At 44.1% G+C, this 22,546-nt stretch overlaps 1 protein-coding gene across 6 annotated transcripts in view; it reads right to left on the bottom strand.

The window, feature by feature from the left end:
* Positions 1-3,674: 3,674 nt before the first annotated feature.
* The window catches only part of dusp8a (dual specificity phosphatase 8a), a 40,015-nt gene continuing 21,143 nt past the window's right edge, over positions 3,675-22,546 (bottom strand). For 5 of the 6 annotated variants that reach the window (XM_026176494.1, XM_026176495.1, XM_026176498.1 and 2 more), the window contains exons 4-7: positions 7,063-7,229; positions 6,802-6,961; positions 6,449-6,572; positions 3,675-6,118 (exon numbers count right to left, since the gene is read on the bottom strand). In XM_026176494.1, the coding sequence (XP_026032279.1) occupies positions 4,876-6,118; positions 6,449-6,572; positions 6,802-6,961; positions 7,063-7,229 (1,694 nt within the window). In that variant the 3' untranslated portion in view covers positions 3,675-4,875. Of the gene's footprint in view, positions 6,119-6,448; positions 6,573-6,801; positions 6,962-7,062; positions 7,230-12,293; positions 12,989-22,546 lie in introns of those variants that run through there. The other variant, XM_026176499.1, reaches the window with a different exon arrangement.

Below are 22,546 nucleotides of genomic sequence, written 5' to 3'. Positions count from 1 at the left end.
AACCAAAACTGCTTTTGTAGTGAAACCCCCACCGATGGCGCTCGATGAATGCCCCCCATGGATTCGGATGTTTTTTGTAACATACGTGTACACTGTATTCTCTTGGGGCAAATGCCTCTCTTTGTCTTTTTCTTTCTCACACAAACACACCACTACCTCATCTCAGTGTCTCATCCCCTAGAGGTAAGCAATGTTCAAACACATCACATCATTGGTAAACACCGCACCCTTGCCAGTCAGCCTCCCTTACTCGTGTGCTCAAAGAAACAGAGGGATAAGGAAGAGGCTGAGGAGGAGACGAGCCGGAAAAGACCTGTGAACCTGTCGTGTGTGTGCTCTGAGTAAAAAAGAGGAAGCAAAGCCGTAACCAGACAGTGAGTCAATCAGGAAAACGGGGAAGAACAGGGTGATGTTTTTTAGAGGCATAACATGCCCCTTTCCTGTTCTCAGACACACATGTACACTCACCAAGCACTTTATATAGCACTTGTGCAATCCAACACAACAGCTGTTTCAAGGCTTCCACATTTACAGCAGTGACAAAATATTAGGGAATCTTTTTTTACAGCTCAGATTGCAGTTGTGCCACCACTTTTGTGTTTATTGTCAACTGAAGCTGAAAACAAGTTTCGTAAAAGTAGAATTTGTGGCGCAGCTGTTTTGTTTGGTTGCATTAGATTGCACAAGTGTTTCTAGTTAAGGCTCAGGGAGTGCATATAAGGTGTGCTTTAGGTCGCCACGTGGTGAAAAAAAATCTCTGATGGAGGCACCTAAACGTTACCTTGGTGTGAATTCATCCGTTAACTACTGGTGAGAAAAACTAAAAAGACATTTATGCAATTAAACAATGTATATCTGTTAATTGTTTTGTACTTCAGTGTGAAATGTTTTACATTCATGCCTATTTCTTACTTGGACAACAAGACTGGCACTGCTCTCATGTCTTTATAAACCCATAGCTAGCAACCTGCACCTTAGGAACTGGAAACAAAGAAACAGCGAGCTCTGTCCAGCTCTAATAAAATCCCTGTTTTTCCTTTATTTATCTATTACTCCTTATTCTTCAAATGAAACCATGGAATATGCTTAGCTGTGATTTTTTTAAGTGCTGAGGGTGGTTGAGGGTGTTGTCAGGCTATTTGGTTCCCTCTGTTTCCTGTCTGTAAGCTAAACTAAGCTAGCTGGATGTCCTTACAACAGATGACACTTAGCACACGTCCTCTCTTCTTGGCCAGAACAAAGCTTGTTGCTGGGCTGTGAGGGTGCATAAAGTATACTGTACAACCAGTGGCTAACAAATTTATTAGACCATCACCCAATGTTTGTGCTGCAGCTGCCCTAAATTAACAGCAGTGGGAATTACCAAATTCATGTTTTAAATGTTTCTGTAACTAATAATCCACCCATATGTGGATGCGCTTTAATCCAAGGGATATTTCTAAAAATATAATTACTGGCAGCACGGTACAGATATTTACTTTCAATCTAGAACATGACTTTTTTTTAAATGACAAGTGACATAATAAACTTGCTAAGAACTGTAAATATGACTATGTATTAAAAATCCAAAGTTATTTGGATTTGTCAACTTTTGTTTTACCTGGGACTGCTTTGATGTTTTGGTTGTTTTTTTGGATTGTTGTCCTACGTTTGAGCTTTACTATCTGTAAATCCATTACCCTTATTTGGACTCATTAAAAGAATGTGTTTTGTATATGAAAAGCTGTAAATAAAATAATATGTCCCCTCCGTGCAAAACTGCGATTAGTACAAGCTGCTAAATCTGCTGTCAGAGATCGGACATCCAAATACTTTAGGGACTTAAGACATCCTTCCTTCTAAGTTATCTTGTGCCACGTTGTGAGAGTCAACATTTATATAGCAACAGTACCAGATATTTACCCTAAAAAAAGTTGAAAGACCTAGCTCAAATAATTTTCTAGATAATTAAAAAAACGATGCCAAAAAGCCATCTGACACCCCTACTTTCATTCACTGTAATATACTCTTCTTTTTTGAAAGTAGGAACCTGAAATGTTGCTTAATTCTTATTAAGACATGTCTCTTTTCTCTTGTTCTCTTCAAATTAGTCTTTGCATTTAATAATTCACAACCCTACCAGCATATGCAACCATGTGCCACCGGCACTGACGGAGAACAAGAGGAAGAAAAAAATCAATGAAACCCTGTTGTGTGGTCAGAGACGAGTTTGTTAAACAGAAAATCAATACTGAGCCTCTGCATCTCTGGATGTCGTAATGTGTTGTTAATCTGTTGGTGGAATTCCCTCCCCAGCCCTGATCGCACACAATGTAAACACACAAAGAAGAAGAAGAAGAAGAAGAAGCAGAGAGGAGTTTGTATTTTGTCATTTCTGTATTTTTGTCTCATTTTCACAAAAACATGAACAGGGGAAGGAAAAGCCTTTCAGTAGAACCTGAGGTATTTTTGCATCAAGCAGCCTAAGGTATCAGGATTTTCTTTTAAAAACTCATCTAAATTCATCAGTGTTCTTAGATGCGTTGCTATTTACACAACAACATAGTAATAATAATAACAATAATAATAATAATTTTAGCAAATGGGACAGCCTGCATCATCCTTGTTACATGTCATAAATAATTCTAACAACAGTTTTTTAAAAAATATAAGGAGGGAGGTGAGGAAAAGAAAGGTTGCTTGAGCCCCGGGGGAAACATAGGAATCTATCTGAACTTACTGTAGTTGCAGCAGCATAAGGTCAAAAGTCAGAGATTGCCAAAGAGTAAAGCTAATCAAGGGTCAAAGGAAAAATAAACACATTTACATCATAAATAAATAACCATCTCGCACCAGGAGAGCATTCATGTCTTTCACCTCAGGATACCAAGATCCTCACTTTTTTCCTTTCCATTTTGTTACTGGTGTTTTTAATCAAAGCTTTGGAAAATAAGAAATAAGAAAACAAAAAACAGACAGAAAGAAAGAAAAGCTAAGGAGCTTTATGGACATGCATTGTGCTGATGTACCAGCAGCTGTGTACCCTGTGTCGGGCTTGGCTCACTGAAAGATCCCCTGAGAATGAACAAAAGGGTGTGTGTGTGTGTGTGTGTAAGGGAGGGGAGCTAGGCTTTACATGTGTGAGTATAAGGGCATACAGTGTGAGGTGTGTATGCGTGTGTGTGTGTTGGTTTCAGCTTTGGTGGATGCACTGTAATGATGACTGATAAACATGTGCTGGCTCAGGGAGGACGCTCAGCCTTTAAATCTCAAACTTGTGAAAGATTGCGTCTGTTTGCATATAGCTGTTGTTATGCAAGCCCTCATGAAACTGGCAGAGGATGTTTCACTGTGTGTGAGTGATCAGAGATTGCATGGCTGCTCTGTCTCCCTCGTCACACAGACAAACAAAACAGTCTTTTTAGGTAACGCTTAAGCCCTCAATTGAAATCAACGAGGTCACGCTGCAGATGAGCGAGAACAGCAGTGCTGTCCTTAAAAGATATTAGAGGGGAGTGTGTGTCATCTTCTAAGTACAAAAAAAAAAAAAAAAAGAGTCAAAACTTGGCTTTAGGAGTATCATGTTGCAAGGATGCGAAAGATAATTTGACTAATTGTTACCAGAAAAGCAGAAAAGTGCATCTCAGGATCATACATCACTCTCCCCAAAGAAGGAACATCACATATTGCTTTGCTTGAATTTGTTGAATGTGTGTATTCGTTTGAGTGTGTGTTCATAAATACCATACAGCAAATAATAATAATAATTATAATTCAACAAAAGAAAAAAGAAATAAATCCACAAAACATTATATTATTTCTCATTACCAGAATGAACCAATACAATAAATTAAAACTATAACTAAACAGAAGTCCATTAAAATTGCTATATATATTCATATTGTATATATAGTATTCGTCTGTCTGTAGTCAGCCTCTCAGGTGCATGCTCAGTGGCGACCATAGGTGGTGACTGGAAGGAGTGGGAGGAGGCTCAGAGGGGGTCTAATAGCGAGCTGAGGGGTTATTAACGCATACCCTCATCAGCATCCTGAAACCTCAGTCCCATCACGCTGTTAACACTGGAAACAAGGGAACAAAGTCAGGAAAGGCGCACTGTGCTTTAGGAGGGGGAAACACTGCCCATTCTTCAAATAGTTTTTCATCAACAAAATGCAGAGGATCCTTCATTGTCAGGGTGCAGTACCGCCTTAATATTAAGTCCTTTGGGTCTCTCTGCCTTGTGCTGTGGCGATGTGAGGATATGGTGCTGTTAAGGAGTCCTTTATTGTTTTCCCTGTAGTAGGCAGAGCCACTGGGAAGGGGGACAAACGTAGCCGTGCGAGCTTATGAGGCTTATCGAAACCAGGGTGAAGCGTTGGGAGAGAGAACATCAGGCTTGGCTCAAATCACAAGCTATACACCCACTGAAACACGCTACGTTTGACCACAGGCAAGCAGTTTGTGTCTCAACTCTGTCAAAATAAGGGAAGAATTCTATATATTAAGGATGCAACATTTGCCCTGGGCTGTTTCATTTTGTCTGGGACAGAGCTCATAAACATAAAGAGTTCAGTACCTAGATTTGTCCTCTTTACCTCCCTCCCCCCCCAAGATTTTTCTTCATTTTTGTACAAGAGTTCAGGATGGTTATGGTCTGCCAAGCACCACATCTGAGGCTCTGTCTGTCCAGGTGCGAATGCTAACCTTTTCACATTAACGCTCAGCTTGCATTTGTCCTTCTCTCAACTAGAGTCTTTAACACTGTCTGTAAGGGGAGCTTAAAAAACCCCAATAACAACTCCTCGGCTCCACCTTGAATGTCCTCTTCCTGTGCTCCCTCTAACTAGGTCCATTTTTGCCCCCAAGGGGCAGCTCTGATGATGTCATTATCTGTCAGGATACCTCTATGATCTCCATGCTCCCAGAGAAGCTTGACTGCTTCCCAATTTTCCCCAGTTCTTCCCTGGACCTTGTCTCGGAGATGCCCTCCTCAAACTCCATCTGACAGCTGCGCCGCTTGAACTGCTTTTCAGATGCAGCCCCACTGTGACTCGAGCTGGTGGACATTGTCACTGCTGAAGACGACGAAGAGTCTCGGAGGTCTCGCTGCGTCTGTGGTGCTGACGGCTTCTCCCTCTGGGATTTGTCTCGTAACCGCACACCTTCGCTACACCCAAATGCCACATACGCCGAGCTGCTACCGAACCTCACCGATGACTCCTGTCCCCCTACCTCTCCTGCTCCCAGCTCCATCTCTCCCTGACCACCTTCCTCTGCTCCAAAGTGCCAGGGAGCATCTGCAGTCGGGGTGACTGGAGTGACGGGGGTTGTGGCTTGGACAGTGTCTCTGTGTTTGGTCCACATAGCCCCAGAACCCACAGTGGGCAGGGAAGGTAATGAGAGGAGCAGGGAGCCCTTTAGGTTTTCTTCCAGGCTGGGGCTCTTGTGGTCCAGCAGCAAGTTGAGGGACTGCGGAGGCTGCCGTGGTTGGGAGTGGATCGGCGAACTGCTGCAGTTTTGTTTGGTTTTTCTTCTGGGTCTGGATGAGGAAGAACCAGAACGATGGACTCCTTCACTTCCACTGAATCCCAAGCCTCCTATGCTGCCCCCACTGCCCGGTGAGGGGAATGGTGAATCAGAGGAGCTGGGGCTGTCAAGGACGGGAGACTGAGAACAGACACCATTGGAGATGCCTGTTCCTGGGCTGTCAAGCTTGCACAGCTTGGGGACGTCTTCAGAGTGTGTGGGTGCCAGGTTGGGGCAGTGGGGACTGTTAGGGGAATAGACAGACTTAATGTCTAGGGAGAAGGAGCGTTTGAGTCGATTAGTGTCCATGATCCTCTCTGCAGAGAGGTGCAGGCCATTGAAGCCTTGCTGGAGAGAGGTGGGTGACGACAGCTTGGGTTCCGGTGGGATGCGTGGCTCTGTGGTGGATGAGTCACAGTTGCTATGATGACCATTCATCTCGAAACTTGTGATGACTCCGTTAACCTCTGAATTCTGCTTAGTGTTGTTTTCAGATTTCTTGTCATCGGAGGTTAAAGCTTGGAGTAATCGCAGGCCCTTCTCAAACTCCAGCAACTGACCCAGGAAGTTAAAGTTGGGGGATATGGACGGTCTTCTGTCCTTTACGAATCTGTCAGCAGAAAAAATAAAAAGTTTGAAAAAAATAGGACACAACTAAGCAATTGTATTCTGAAGTGCGGTAATGGTTTTATAATAAATCACATCTGAATTCCTAAGATTAAATAAATGACCTATATAAAGGGTGTGAGCCCTTTTACTGATTCACAATACATAATAGTGTGCCAGACTTGTCCTGACAGGGCAAAGCTAAGCCTTTTGTATAAACTACGCTTGCTGGCAGGGATCTAAGAATTAGATTCCACCTGACAACAATGGGATGTCTTTCTACTGGTACTGACACCTTAGCTCAGCTGTTAATGGGTGGGAAGTGCAGGTGTACCTGTAGGCATCATCTGATGATAGGCCCATTGTCTTCATGATGTATGCTATGGCGATGGTTGCTGAACGTGAGATTCCAGCCAGGCAGTGCACAATGACTCTGCAGTTTGATACCTTAGCTTTGTCTGTTGATAGGTGGAAACAAATAAGTATGAATATATAGAACTATATGAAAATACATGCAACACTGCATACCACTGACAGGTCTCCTTTTTAGTAGGAAGACTCGGGAGAAAATCAGTGTCTACTGAATAAAAACAGACATATCCTGAAAGAGTACAAGGGTTCATCTAAGCAGACAGTTTACCTATATTACATGTGCATGGTTACATAAAACACAGAACACGCCCTTACCTATGAATTCGTTCGTTTTGTCCAGCCATGGAAGTAATTTCTCACAGTAGTTGTCATTTACTGGGATGCGCATGAAATGGCTTTCGCTGATAAAGTCTGGCTTGGGGCAGGTGTTGCTGGCATTCAGCACATAGGTGATGCCATTCTGAGCCATCAGATCCTGCAGAGAGGGACATGTACGTGGTTTAGCATCATGCTTTATTGCGAGTAAGAGCAAGTCAAGACATTCTTTACTGGCAAAATATCCAAAATAAATGATACCTTATTGAGGACGTCTTTTTGTGATCCCAAATAGAGGTGAGGCAGGATGCGAGTAGGCCCTACGTTAGCTACAGGCAAGCAGGGCTGGGACAAGCTCATAGGTAGAGCAGTGGCGGGCTTCCCTTCACACAGGCCGGGGAAACAGGAGGAAAAAGCTGCAAAGCCTCCTGCAGGGAAAGAAGAGATGGAGAGAAGCGGTTAGGCATATGAATGGTTTTCCATTTAGACACACACGAACACACACGCACTGGGAACTCTGCAAAGACTTCCATCACGAACACTGCACCATCATTAGCAGACGCTCAGTAGTCTTTAAAAGGTGAATCTGGGCTACAAAGTCTGGGTCCCTTTAGAGCAGCAGGAGCTGGAAAAAAAGGGGCTCTCTGTGCTTCTGTGAGTGAGTTACGTTAACTGCTGGGTGGCCAGGAATGCGCGTCTGGCCCTTTAAGAGGCAGGCGGCTCCACTTTTGGCATATGTGTATGCGTGCGTGTGTGTGGCTCCGTTTCCTGCATGAGCTCATGTCCTGTAGCAGAGCATTGCGTCAGGCTGAGGGAATGAGAGAGGCCACAGGTGCAGGGCCAGGACAGAGGCCCAGTAACATCTCCACTGACAGCTGAAAAGCACACACACACTAATGCATGGTCAAACGCACACCCACACACACACGACAGAAGACGAAGAAGATATGACCTGAAGAAATGATCTCATACTGTTGCGGTCAATATATCCCAATATTCACTCTCACTGACATTAACACACTCTCCACTCAATTCACACACACACACACACACACACACACACACACACACACACACACACACACACACACACACACACACACACACACACACACACCCATACTCATTAATAGTCTGTAGTACTGCAGTTGTACAACTACAGGGAGGGGGACAAGGAAAAGAGGTAGGAATCTTCTTTGGGTGCTGACCTCGCTGAGGAGTGTGGAGAGGAGAGGGAGTGCTTCAAGGAAACCTTGAGTCCCAGAAAGACGATTAGAGCCTAATCTAGGTTCAGCCTTCCCTGACCCAATCCTGGATGCAGTGCATGCACACACCTTAACACACACACATACATACACATTCACTTAGTGAGAGTGAGTGAGACATGACATCACTATCCCCAAGTAGCACACACAGCACAGTGCAAGCAGGACGCTGCCTTCCCCTGTAACACACACCCAGCTGCCCTACTCGAGTAACAACAACTGGCAAACAAACACATGTGGAGAACACAGTTTCATGTGCGTGCACCCAACAAACAGGAGAGCTGCGTAAAAAGGTTGTGCAAATCCACAGAAGATAGCAGCTTTTGGTATGTGGTGCTATTTCACAACAGCACAGCTTTTGAGCGGTGAGTAGGCTGGGTGCATCCCGATGACCTAGTGCTATTCTGGGTGCAATGTTCCTTTAAGAGCAAAGTGAAGAAGGCCTGCCTGTTTCCAGCTATTAATGGCAACCAGCGGAGCGATGACATCAACAGTCCACATGGGTGGTGGAGTGTAGAGAGGCATTTGATGCAGAAAGAGCAATCGGATAACTTTCAAGAGGAGGCTGAGGGATTGCTGCCATTACGGCAACAACTCTATGATCAAACCTTTTCTTGGCCTATATAGCGTAGACTAAACAGACAGAGTGTGGAGTTCACACTAGACTGTTTCTCAATAGCTTCTCCCCTTGCAGCAAGCCTACGGGCAGTGCTACAGCACTGATAATTGATAAAGCAGAGGGAGGAAGGGATCTCTGAAGAGTTTCTTTCCTGGTTTCCTACTTCCCAGGCTGCTGGTGAAAAAAATTGCACTACATATAGCATATACTGTATCTGTGTGAGGGAGTGGTATGTTCCTGGAGACAGTCGGATCAACAGGAATAGCTACATCACACAGCAAGCATTTCCTTTTGTATGTGCTTACATTGTTAGAGAGTTGTTAGAAGGACTGAAGACAGGACATTCCACACGGTCTGTGTGTTTATGTGTGTGTGTGAGTGTGCAGGGAAATGAACACACGAACAGAAATATTCTGAATTGACTGAACTGATAATTGTAGTCCCGACTAGTGTAGCACGCCTAATCTCGTGTTAAATAAACACAAAAAAAGCACAAAGTTGGGCCAGCTAGAGTTTGCCTATGAGTGAGTAAGGGGTTACTGGCATAAAGGGTGACTGAAGTCAGAGATAAGAAAGCAGGACTGCGTGTGCCTTCTGGCTTTTCGAGTGCTATTACAGCGACATTACGTCAACACAATTACAAACACCTTCCTTGTAGTCAAAGCTTTACACGGTTGGTGCTAATGGACATTAGTCACACAGGAGATAGCGTGTTATTGCCACCTCGTCACCTGACCTTGCTCTACTTAGGGTTGCCAAGACAACAAAGAAAAGCAGTGTTGTTGATGACAATTTGCTTCCCCTCACCGACACCACCCTGCTCCAAATACTGGTAAGAAACAAGGGCATATGAGCACACTGATTTACGCACACATACACCAAAAAACCTAAAAGATGTGGCCTCACATTCTCCATTAGAAAAGGATGACACATCCGTTCATTCCTATCTAAGCACACATATAAACATACTGTACACTCACACTGAGGTCACTGAAAATACCCTGTGACACACACCAGCCCAGCTGTCTGTGAAGATGACATCAGAAAGTCAAATGGGAGAGATGAGTTCACCTTCATGATAATCAGCAGAAACTGACACCCTGCATTAAACTCACGAGTTAAATTTCCCACAGACATACCAACCTAAACCTACAGTTTTGTTTTTGTGGAATAAAAACCAGAGCTTCTCACATTATTGTTCAAACACTGAAATCATGAAACCATACTCTGGCAGGATGTGACTAAATTCTGAACATACTCTTTAAAAGAAGAAAAGAAAAGAAAAAAGAAAAAAAAAAGCAGTTTGGGGAGTAGGAAAACCCACAACCGGGAAAGAGGGCACTGTGTCGCCATCGGCAGCTCTCAGCAGTGGTGACTTCCTTTTTCCGTTTTTCTCTGCCCACTTCATCATTTAAGCAACTGCTTATTTTCCTCTCTCTTGCTCCGTCAGAGGCGAGCACTCAGGCCTTTCTTTGTTTGCCGGCAGCGAGCAGCAGTCCCTCTCCTCTCCCACATCTAAATTAATACCCAGCTTTCAGTATGAAGGCATGGGCTATTGTTTCGCTAACGTGAAAAGTGTGTATGTTAAGCAGATCAAATTCAGACTCTTCAGAGCTGTGCTGCTGCAGAAAACTAAAAGATGAATGGAGGGTGGAATAAGCGAATGAACAGAGGCACACAAAACACCTGCCTAGAAGTTATGGTTTAATGGGATCTCTGCTATTACATCACTGCTGTTCGTACAATTGACTTCCTTGCCAACACAAGCTCACCCCCTTTCTGTGTGTGTGTGTGTGTGTGTGTGCTTCAGCCTCCGTTTTACTCTTTTACTTGTCTGTTAATGGAGTAGGGGGGGCAATACACAAAGCAGCCGTGTTCATGCACACAGACAAGCTTTCAGGCCCAGGGGGTGGGGGGGCATTGAACGACTACCCCACTCCCCCTCCATCATTTTTCTCTTTGGCTGATATCAGGGGAGACATGACGCCATCCTCTGTGCCCCTCCAGCTGTCCCCTCCACTATGAGGGGACATTAGCATCTCAATGTACCCGCTCCCCTCCCCACCTCACCCTCCTCACATGACATCATTGCACACATGTCCCACTTCAGCTCCACAAAGGCTGTGCTGGGGCCTGACGATGCAATGAAAGTGTGTGCGCTTGTGTGGGTTTTTGTGACAGAAATGTGTAGACTGACAGAACATGGATGAGATAGTAGGATGAGGTCATCGCTTTCATGCACAGCATCGGCTTTATGATGGCTGCGAATGAGAGCACGATATTTACGTCATATTAGCTGACGGTTAAACTTCATTGCTCTTTATCTTCCTGGACAGATAGCAGGAATATTCCACTTTGATCAACTGCCGTTTCAGCAGCACCGTGTTACTGCAATAAAAGACCATAAACCACCATATAATTTAGCCTGCATTGACAAATCTATTTCCACAGAGATGTGTTAAAGTGCTCAGTACCTGTGACACATATAATTCTATTTTCATCTGCTGATGGCAAATGTGTGATCCCCCACCCATCCCAGCTTTCTCTGAGTACATGAATTTGACACTTACAGCAGCAGAATCTGGTTGTGTAGATATAACCCGTACATGCACATGTGCACATGTGAAGAGTGACAGGTGCAGATAACTGCTTTGAGCCGGTGCTCTAAAATGCCCTGTGTGTACCGTCTAAATAGACGTACATCTGTTATCCAAAAGGTTCAACTACAAAATGAGCAAATTAATTTGAGCAAATGACGAGATATTTTGTGCAACGTGCACGATGCCGTATTGTCGTATAAAAAGGATTTTTCCATTGCTCTGCATTGCCTCATTGCTCTGTGTGAAAAGGTGTTATGTTAAACACCTGCAGTGCACACTGCACACATATTGATAACATAATCTCCACAAGACACCATTCTGCAGAGAGAGCGAGTGAGCAGGAGCGAGAAAGAAAAGCCAAGAGCAGAGGAAAAGAAAGAGAGAAAGAAAGAGCCTTTGTGATAATTTTACATCTCAATGACCACAGGCTGAGAGAGCATGAGCACTATGTCATACCATGGGTCACAGCTCTCATCCGCTCCCCCACTAGCTCTTTTTCTCTCCTCTTTTCCCTCTTCATCGCTTCTCATCTTCATGATGTCATCTTCTTAATCCCCTTTCTTCCTATTCTATACCTCTAAACAAATTAAGTCCAAAAACAAAAGATGGGACAGCAACTCTCAGGTCTGGCTTGCTACGCCTAATAAATTCTTTTTTAGCCTGATGTAGAATCCCATCTCTCTTGAAAAAAAAACTCTTAAAAATTCACTTCACTGCTATGTTTCGTTCGGATAAAGCTTGAAATGGTAAATACCTGACAGTCCACTGTGTGTACTCATCTGCAGCGCACAAACTATTATCAGTGGCTTTCCACCTTGTTCGCACCTTTTCTGCATGTATTCAGCAATCGTGCATTTCATAGCCATGCAACTCAATGCATATCATAAATCACATTCCATCTTCTGCATGTATGCCAAACGCACAGGACTTCAATCCAAACATGTTGCATCTTATCACCTTGCACCCACACAGACACACGTATCTCTTCTCCTCCAGGTGAATACACACCTCGAAGCTCTCTCCCCTCCTTCATCCGGCGGACCCTGATCTTCAGCCTCATGTCTGTGTCCTGCAGGTCCGGCCAAAAACAGTCCTCTGCTGGGGCAATCACCACATCCAGAGGCATCCCCCAGAACGCACTCTGTTCTCCTCAGAAGAGTGACAAAGGTGAGCCCACTGAAAACCCCAAGTCCACAAAACTCCACTCAAGTCAAGTTAGCTGTTCCAGCTGTCCAGCCGGTGACCCTCGGCAAATGGACCCAGCAGAACAAAAACTAGTCCAAAATGTCTGTGGACACGCTCCTCAAGTCAACAAATGGCCAAAATCCCATGCAATGACCACAAAATTCCTAAAATTCTCCTGCGTCAATATTTGGTAATTCTGTGGTTTTGTGAAGAATGGTGACCACAGAGAGTGCCAGAGACAAAACAAAAGTGAGTAGCCTGTAACGCCTGTATGTAAACGCCAGTTGTAATCTGCCTGCAGCTGGTTTACAGAGCGTCTGTGTGTTCCTCTGAGCGCTCTCTCTGTCTCTGTGAGTCCACAGCCAGAAGAGCAGCCCACTATTGTTGTGCCGCTCCACTCTCCTTTCCTCTCATTCGCTCAGTCACTGGCTTACACTCCTCCCTCTCCCTCCCTCCTCTCTCTCTCTCTCTCTCTGCGAAGAGGATGACGGAGCTGCACTCTCTCCTCGAGCTCTGGGGGTGAATGAGCTCACTTGCCGTGAGCTCAGACTCTACCCAACCTCCCCTCCCTCCTTCTCTGCTACCTCCCTCTCTTGTGGAGCCAGTGCTCCGTCATAGCTAATGTCTAAGGCATGTAACCACATTCCTTACTCACCCAGCAAATATGCGGCCACCTCAGGGGCCTAGCTACAAAACAGGCCTCTATCAGGGTAGGATGGAAGCTAAACCACAGCTATCACGCTGTTAACAAACAGCTACGTTATAGATTTAACTGTCTTTGTTCTCAATGAAAGAGAGGAGAGAGATAATGCTTGGCTTTTGGAAGCCTTTCACTGACTGGCGTTACTTGTTTTTGTAAATGCCGTCATACATAACAAACAGAAATATGCTTTATTTTTATTTTTTTTACATGAACCGTTTTCCTGTTTTCTCATTTAATTCATTTGAGATGTTAGGGATGATTACCTGATGATAATTATATCATATCTACAATAATTAGACTCCTACAGCTATGCAGTACTATCTATTACTGAGTAGAAACTAAATACCTACATTAGGTTGATTGCCTTAAATGTACTGCATCCTCTTAGCACATTACGCTTACTGCAGGAGAGGGAATTAAGGCTGTGCGGTGCGCTGACAGCTGATTTGTCTCTCAAGGTGAGGGAATGTATGTGACTTCACCACTTTTCCTGCACTGGTTCATGTCTAACATGTTTGTGTTTGGACACTGCGATTTTGTCTGGAGGATGTGAAGGTAGCCAGGCGAGAAGAAAGAAAGCAAAAGCAGAGCAGAAGTATGGAAAAAAGAAAGAAATGAAAGCAGACAAAAGAGGAAGGAAATACTAGAGGTGATGAAAAGACCAAACAAGCTCGTGGTCAGCCAGCCACCATCGATTTGACAGGCCACAGACTCTTGGTACTATGGAATGACAAACACGTGGGCCACAAGTCCAATTATGGAAACGAGGCAGTAAAAAACTTCACAAAACTACTGGAAGAGACTCAGTGTTAGCAAACTGCGATGCAGGTACAGCTGTTTGTCGAGTTATTAATATGAGGCTATTGTGTTTTGTGCGTTTCTGCAATAAGTCAGAGCATATACAGACTTGCTTTCTCGTCTTTTTAGCACACGTTTATGCCAATCAACCTTTGGCTGAAAATAATAGATGTATGGAAACAACTATGTTTAGGCCAGTTGACCGTCCTTTCTATCTCTTCTGTCCCGTGCTGAGACTTCACAGTGCACTGATTACATTCAAACTAGGTCAGATGGACTTCAATGACATTAAGTCACCGCACTGCTCCAAAAAAAAAGAGAGCGAGAGAAAAAAGGCAAATAAGCTTATACAAGATGTCCAGTTAGGGGGCCAGCTGCATGCTGACTGACCTCATCTCATCACTGCAGACCCCTGAATGATCACACATGGGTGAGAACAGCTTTACGTCATCCTCTGTTCAACTGCAAGAGAGGGCGCGAGAGGAAATGGGCCTAATGATGAGCTTTGTGAAAAATGCAGACACTGGTTTTGGGAGAGTGTCAAACTATGAATAAACACACGTCACCCCACAATCACCATTTTAACACACACTCATGCACTGTTCTCCCATTTGCATCTGAACAGGTGTGGCATGCCATGGTGGTCAGCCGGGGTCGCTACGCTTTAAACCCACAGATCATCACCTCAGTTTGAATCCACGCCTCGGCTTAGTTGTTCTGGCTGTGTGGCTCGAAGCCATAAAGTAGCTTTGAAACACACGAGGCTCTAACACCTGCAAACTCTGAGCAGTGGAAACCGACAGCAACAAAACAAAGTAGCTGCTGGGTGATACCATGCTGAAATACCATGCTGTCGCTCTCTTTATACTCCTCTCCTCCTCCTCTGGTCCTCAGCAGGGTAACAAGGCTGAGAATAGTAGATGTGTTAATTAGAGGATTACAGCCAAGATGCTATAAATGACAGCCGGGCCTTCTTTATTGACTGCACATGTGTGCCCTGCAGCTACAGAAATAGGTGGGATGGTCACTTTGCTCGCCCCCTCCGCTGAGATTCTCTCTTAGATTTAGAGCATACTTTTATGGTGCAGAGCTTGTTACTAAGGTGACGCATGTTTACACACACATACATACACAGAGCCCAGCCAAAACTGATAATGAGCAGTTGGTATGGGAAGGAAACGGAGAAGGTGGGTAAAGGACGAGGAGCCCTGGGATGTCCGAACTGACTGGGAATGCCTCAACAAGAGATGGTGGTGTTGGGTTGATTGAAAGGAGAAACACGACCTTTGCACCTGACAACTGTAGAGAGTTGTGAGGATTATAGAGCTTGTAGTTCTGTGCTTACATGTTGTAAATGTATCATAAATGCAAACATACTGCATAGTGCAGGGTTCAGTCTGAACTCTAAACCCCTTTAAATGTTAAATAAAAGTCTATGTTTATTGCCCTTAAGTTAAAAAAAAAGACTAACTTAACTTTTGCCATGAAATTGGTCGGTTTTGCACAATAAACCAAATCTTTATTACTAAATAAAAGGTAATTACTGCACGTACAAAGTTTTACTTTTCACCACATAGATAACAAAGACTAGATGGCCTATGTGGCCATAATAGGAACATAAAGATAAATTAGTTAATATTCTGAATCTTTCTTTCAATTATTTAATAAACTCTTTGAAATGTCTTTTAAAATATTGAACTTTTTGAAGTTAAGATAAAAGCACTAAAACACATTCTAGGCACTGAAAATGTATTAAGCTTAAATTATGAATAATTTGATATTAATAGTTAATGACTAATTATTTAATGGACTGAATGAGTCAACTCTACTCCAATATTGTTCTCTTTTATAACTCAGTATAAAGTTAATATATGGTTTTTTTTGCACCAGCACAAATTTTAACATTTATCACCAGCAGCTCATCAAAAACGTATGCCCGTAAACTCTGTTTGAACTGAGTTGCTGATACAAATATTTTCTTTAATATATTTTGTCAGAGCCCCCCCCCCTCCTTTTCCACTGAGACAGGCAGCAACAGGAGCGTCACTCTACACCGTGGATCATCTGTCAGGATATCACAGGAAAGAGAGACGTCATCCTCTGGATACGGCAGGTTAGGCTGATGAAGACTGTCAGTTAATGCATGTGTGTGTGTGTCTGTGTGTGTGAGAGAGAGAGAGAGCGGGAGAGAAGGATGACTGGTGCAAAGGTGAGAGAAAGGAGAGAATAGTGCTCCAGGGATACGAATAGAGTAAATAGTTATTTGTGTCTGTGTGGGTAAATACAAGTTTATGCACTCTTGCACAGGTGTATGATCACTGCACATGTGTGCATGTGCGTGTGTGTGTGTGTGTGTGTGTGTGTGTGTGAGCAAAAATGTGTTGATAGTGCTGGTTGTCAGGGGATCAGTAACAAGGATGCTCTTGCAGTGATGTAATGCCTACAGGAGAACACAGCTGCCATGCCTGGGGGGTGAGGTAGTCACCAGGGGAGAAAGAGGGGAGGATGGATCGAGGAATGGAGCAATTGAGGGAGGGGGAAGTGCTGAAGAAGAGAAGAGGAGGGGGAGATTAAGTCATGGGAGGATACTGGCGAGGAAGAGGGGCTGTTTGAATCAATAGGGAGATAGCTGAAATGATGCTGTCATATTGCCAGGGGACATTAGAAATGTCACCGGTATTGTGTGTGTGCTCATCTTGACTCTTTTTCAAACATCTATAATTGCACCACCATTAATCTGCACACACTACTGAAATTTTCTGTTCAGCTTTTTAGAACAGAAAAGTGTGTAAATATGTGAGTCTCTCAGACATATAGAGAAGCTTTATGTCTTCGTTACATATGATAACATCAATAGGGTTGAGGAAGTGAAAACAGGGAATCGGAGGGAAGGGCAGGTGGTGGTTCTTAGATGCAATCGAGAGAAGGAAGCACAAGATTAGGGGTGCACTGATGCACCACCTGGTCATGTGTGAGGCTGGGCATGAGGCAGTCTGATCTCTATCTGCACAGCCTCGAGGGATGCTAGCTCGTAGCACTCATTCGGCAGACCCCCCTACCCTCCAAACAACTTAAGCCCCTGGAGAAGCTCAGAACCCGGGGGTTACTGCACCAGTAAATCTCTCTCACTGGCAAGAAATTAGTTTAGACTTACTTTTAGACACTCACTCAAGCATTTCCACAAAGTATAAACACACACAGACACACAAAACGGGGAGAAGCTAAAAAGGGTAAGCTATCAAGCACACCAAAGGGGGCTTTCAGGACCAGACGGGTTTTCATAAACCAGATGAACTACTTAAAAATACCAGTTTGAGGTTTTGAATGGTGTGTGTGTGTGTGTCTGTGTATGCATGTGGAGACAAAGGGGGACTGTTAAGTTTCAATATGAATCGCTGCTGGCCACTGCATGTGTATCTTGCGTGCATATAAAGCCTGTGCATTCACTTTGAGTGCATATAAAATAAATGTTAACTTTATCTTTATACAGCGAGACAGCTTACAGCTGTTTTCTGCGGTTTTATATGGATGAATAATGTATGTGTGTGTGCAAAACAGGCTGAATATGTGCAGAAACCATGTCCATGACAATACAGTAATGAAAACATGAAGAACGCGAATGTGTGCGTGCATTAAGAGCACACACTTCACCCTGCTCTGATTTCCCCAGAGGTGAGTTTGTCTACACAGGTTCTCTTGAGTAGAACGGATGGCTATTTCATTCTAAATGCAAATGGCCTGAGCTGGAATGCATAGAATAACACCCCTCATCTCTCTCATTGTCTCTCGCATGTGGTATCAGTCTTATAATGGCGATACTGTGAGAGAGAGGAGCCGACACCAGATCTGTTTGTTTTTAATGGGCTTGTTTCACTGCTACGTGCAGACAGACAGGCAGGTCTCAGATCAGTTTAGTGTTAATTAGCTCCTACCAGCACAGCAGGCAGGTTGACAGATCCACTGTCCTCACAACAGAGCTGGAAGCCACGCCATCTGCTCCTCTGTTAGCTCAGCGTCATGTCTACCTGTCTTACAATTAACTCAGACAGTCTCAGGCTGTACCAGGGCATCTCTCTGCAAACGATATGCTGTGCCTGTCTGTGCCTGTCACTGAGTGGTGTTTTCAGATTAAGTGATATTCTTTAAGAGGAAAACTACTATTATCTCATCAATGTGTTAGTGACTCCCAGGGTTTCTTTGACCATACTGAGGCATATTAGAAATGGAAAAGTAACACAAATCAGCTTATAATTCAACAAAAAGACAAAAAAAAGAAAAGAAAACAAACAAAAAAAAGTATGTCATTCTTCCAGTCAATTCCCCTCCTGGACAGAGATCCGTCACAAGGCAGGGTGTAACCTGCAGACTGGATTTGGGTGTAGAGGACATGGTGACAGCGGCTACTGCAACACCCAAGGTCAAGGTTAGTTTTTCCGGCCATTACATGCCCTGGACACTGTGTGCATGTGTGAATGTGTCACATCCACAATGCGACAGTGACATCACTCCGTCAGCTACAGAAGAACAATAGGAAGGGAATGACGTAATGCCATGGAAGGAACTGGGCAAGCTGTTTCTGCGTGCACCACTGTGCCAACACCTACATCATGCCGTTTAATCATCTGTAAAGCTGGTGGGATTTCTGAGCTTCCCTTTTACTTTTTAGTCCAAATACAAAACAACAAAATATAGATATATAGAAGATTGGTGTGCATACATGTTCTCTAGACATCTTTTTCTTTTACCCTGGGGAACCCTGATGTCACTTTATCAGAAACAGGAAGTAGTTACACAACACAAGAGGAAGTGGCCTCTCAGTGCTGTCCAGCCTTCATCTCTGTATGTGTGTGTGTATAAGTGAGTTTTTTGTGTGTCCGCAGAGGGGGAGATATGAGGAGGACTGAGAATGATCACAAACTGCTGCATACCTCAATCTGAAGGTTTGGATTTGCCTGGAACTCCAAAATTAGCCTGTTGCTGTGGAGATAGAAAATCTCCCTCTTTTATCAGGAAACAGCAGCAGCCCTCGAGGTTGAACCCAAACATTTCAGTGTGTGATCAGCATGTATTTACGGTAAAACGACCTGTGTTACAAGTCTGTATACATACCAGGAAAAGTGTTAAACCACACAGGATTTAAAGTATCAGCACTGTAACAGGCAACTATTCTACTCCTCTGCTACTAGTCTGGAAAAGAAGAACCTTTCTCAACCCTTTTTGGAGAATAATTAGCAAACAGCATATTAAAGCAGATCATCTGGTGCTATAAGTTTAAAGGGAACAAAGTACAAGTCTGCAAAGACATGGACCTCGTCCACACAGTAAAAGTGGAGTCTTTTCAGTAGGTAAATAAGGAAGCAGCTCTGTGGCATGCCAGAGATAAAGTGCATCAAAGACAGCCCAGTGATAAACAGGAATCCACCATTGTTCCAAGGAATGACGTTATGACAGGAGCGGCAGTGGGCAGTCCGAGCATGAATGGAATCTGGTGGATGCAGTCCAGGCCTCGGTAGGATAAACTAGCATAATTGTTAGCTACTCCTTTCCCTTTTCTTCTGCCTTTGGAAATTTCCACTCCACATGTGTGTCAGAGACGTCAGGGTAAGCGCCTCAGCGGTAAGCTGACGGTGTAGCAACCAAACTAGCGAATACTTGGCCCAAACTCATGATGAGGTTTGAGTTATGAGGTGCTGATGGGGGTGAAGCGAGCTTTGGGTAGCACACTGTTCAGCTTCAGCTCCTGTTGACCCGATGTGTTGACACTGCCTAGGTAACAGTTTCAACAAACTATTTTTATCCCCTGCTGGATGAATGTATGACCGGGGGCAGGCTGGGACGTTCAAAAGGCCTCTAGATAGAGTCTAGAGTTCCAATGCCGCAGGACACAGAAGGTATGAACAGACTGTATACATAAACCAGCTTAAATACCTATACTATAAACAAGTATGTATTTAGGTCAACGTCACAGGATTTTGCCAAAAAGTTTACCAAGAGTAAAACATCAAAAAAGTAAGCAAATATTAATTCTGCATGTGTAAACAAAACCCTAATTTAAACCCTTAATGGTTATTTTTTACAGTCATGTTTTGTCTTTGCCACACATGTTATTCTGAATCACTGTGAACTTTATGTTAATTTCTTCCCACGATTAAAGTTATTTTAATTCTTCTAAGCTTAAGTATCAGTACCAGAGTCTCATTCACAGACATATCCACACTACTTGAAATTTATGCACATCTCTCCCATACCGGGATCTGGGAGAAACCTTCAGTCTTCTCCTTTGCATGTCAAAGTATATGCGTACAACAATGTGTTTCTCTTGTGCGTCTGTGTGCGTGTGTGTGTGTGTGTGTGTGTGTGCAAGGGACTCGGTGATGGAGGAGAAAAGGAAGAAGAGCAGAAGGCAAGCAGAGCAGTGAGATCACGTCATGGTGGAAACATTTGGCAGCAGCTCACATAAACACACACACACGCACACACACACACATGCGCGTGCATCACACTGTGCACACACATAAACATGCACATATGCTGGCCTGTTTTTGTTCTCCCAAATTTAAGGGAAAGAAGGGGAAAATGACATCAAGCTCATCATGTGAGGCCAATGAGACGGACGGGGGAGGGGGCGAGAACACTGGCAGAAACAGAACATTGTTACATAAAATGCAACTTGGTACTGACCTCCTCTGGGCTTTGTTACCATATTTATGTGTGTGTGTAAGAGTGTCTGTCCACATGTGCACGTATTTGCAAGCTTTCTCAAGTGTGTGCACAAGTTAAGGGTTTGCCCAATATCTCATCAAGGTCATTACCTACAAAGCAGAAAACTGAGCATTATGTCACTGTCCAGTTAGAGGGCTTTTCAAACTATGTCACACTTTTCTGAGGCGGGAGGTGATGTCATAGATATTTTATAGCCTTTATTCTTTGACCTTTGTGCTCCCGCGGTGCTGGCTGGGGTGGGGCCGGTATGTGTTGTGTATCTACAGGCCAGGGTGAGAGCATCGAGGCCACTGGCGCCAGATGTGACGACCGCAGGAGTCTGGGCCTAAAAATAGAGCTCTGTTCTCAGCACCATGAAACAGAAGAGAGGAAGGAGGAAGAGGAGGAGGAGGAGAAGGGTATGGGTAAAGCGAAGTAGAAGTAAGGGGGAAGGTAAAGGGGGTTGAAGGAGAGATGTAAAGAGGACTGCTGAGGAAGGCGAGGTCATTGAGAATACTGTGTCAGTTCTCCCTGGGGACGGTGAGCTCACCTCCTAATGGCACCACTGGCTCCTTCTCAATGAAATCATTGATCTGCTAGAACTCCCATTGGCGTAATTGAGAGGTAGGAGGGGGACGTGGAGGGGCAGAAAGGAGCAGAGAGGTGCAGAAGGGGCAGGTTAGGAGGTTAGTATACACAGGAAAGAAGGGGGTGACGGAGAAGCTGAAGAGAGAAAAGTTGTAGGTGGGGAGAAAAAAATGGACCTCAGACACACATCCACAATTAGTCTGCAACCTCTGACCAATGATAACACACCTGGAGGCATAAAGCAGTAGGCAAATGTCATTCAAACACTGTTTACACAACTTGATCGATCACGTCATTTTCCATCACACGTTTATCTTTAGAAGCCGACAGAACCCAGACCCCCAAGCAAAACTATAAAACTTTTACAGCAGATACATTTTTAGCAGTTTCCGATCACATAAAACTGGTGATCCGCATCTGTTGAAGCATCTCAAACACACATGCGCGCTGCAGGTGTCCGCGTAAATTGTGTGTGTGTGTGTAAGCAGTTTCTTCACCTCAGGCTTCAGCTTCAGAAAGGGAGACTTCATGCTGGGCTCCAGAAGGAAAGAAAGTCTTTCATTTCTGTGGAGGCTCACAAACACCGAGCAGTGCGACCTGTCTCTCTGAGCGAGCTCTGTGACCACACAGGCTCTGACACGCACACGCATACTCACGCACACATTCAGGATGAAATAAGGAGTATTACCTCATCTCCTCAATTGCTCTCATTTGTCTATTATGTCTTTTCTCACACAAATACTCCAAAACATTGCCTCATACTCATTCGTGCTCTGCTTTATATGCACATATTCATGCACGCACAAAAACATGCATGCTCACAAACAGACCTCCTTATGTAGCTCATTGGAATGTCTGAACGGCTGCATTGTAAGGTTGTGCCTCCCATGATTACCTCACCTCTTCAGCTTCTCTCTAATGTCTGCACACACACGCACACACACACGAAAAACACTCCCCACACTGTTGTATAACAGCACACGAGAATGAGCCGTAACTTACTTGACCTTTGTACCCCCGTGTCTGTGCAATAACACCCTAACCTGATGTCATCAAAGCCCAGAGGAACACAGCAGCTCCTGTATGTGTCTGCATTATTTACAATGTGCATGACAAAGAAAGTGCAAGTGAAAGAAAATGAGAGAGAGGCACCTTTCATCTCCTGATACCTCCCATCAGTATGTCACTGCCTTGTCTCTTGTGTGCTTTTGCGTGGGAGACAGAAAAAAAATCAAAAACTGTGCCCCAGATCACATGCTACAGTATATAAATGAACTCTTTTCAA

The sequence above is a fragment of the Astatotilapia calliptera genome, chromosome 7 (genome assembly GCF_900246225.1).
Source record: "Astatotilapia calliptera chromosome 7, fAstCal1.2, whole genome shotgun sequence".
NCBI lineage: Eukaryota > Metazoa > Chordata > Actinopteri > Cichliformes > Cichlidae > Astatotilapia > Astatotilapia calliptera.
This window is presented reverse-complemented; position numbering and strand designations above follow the sequence as displayed.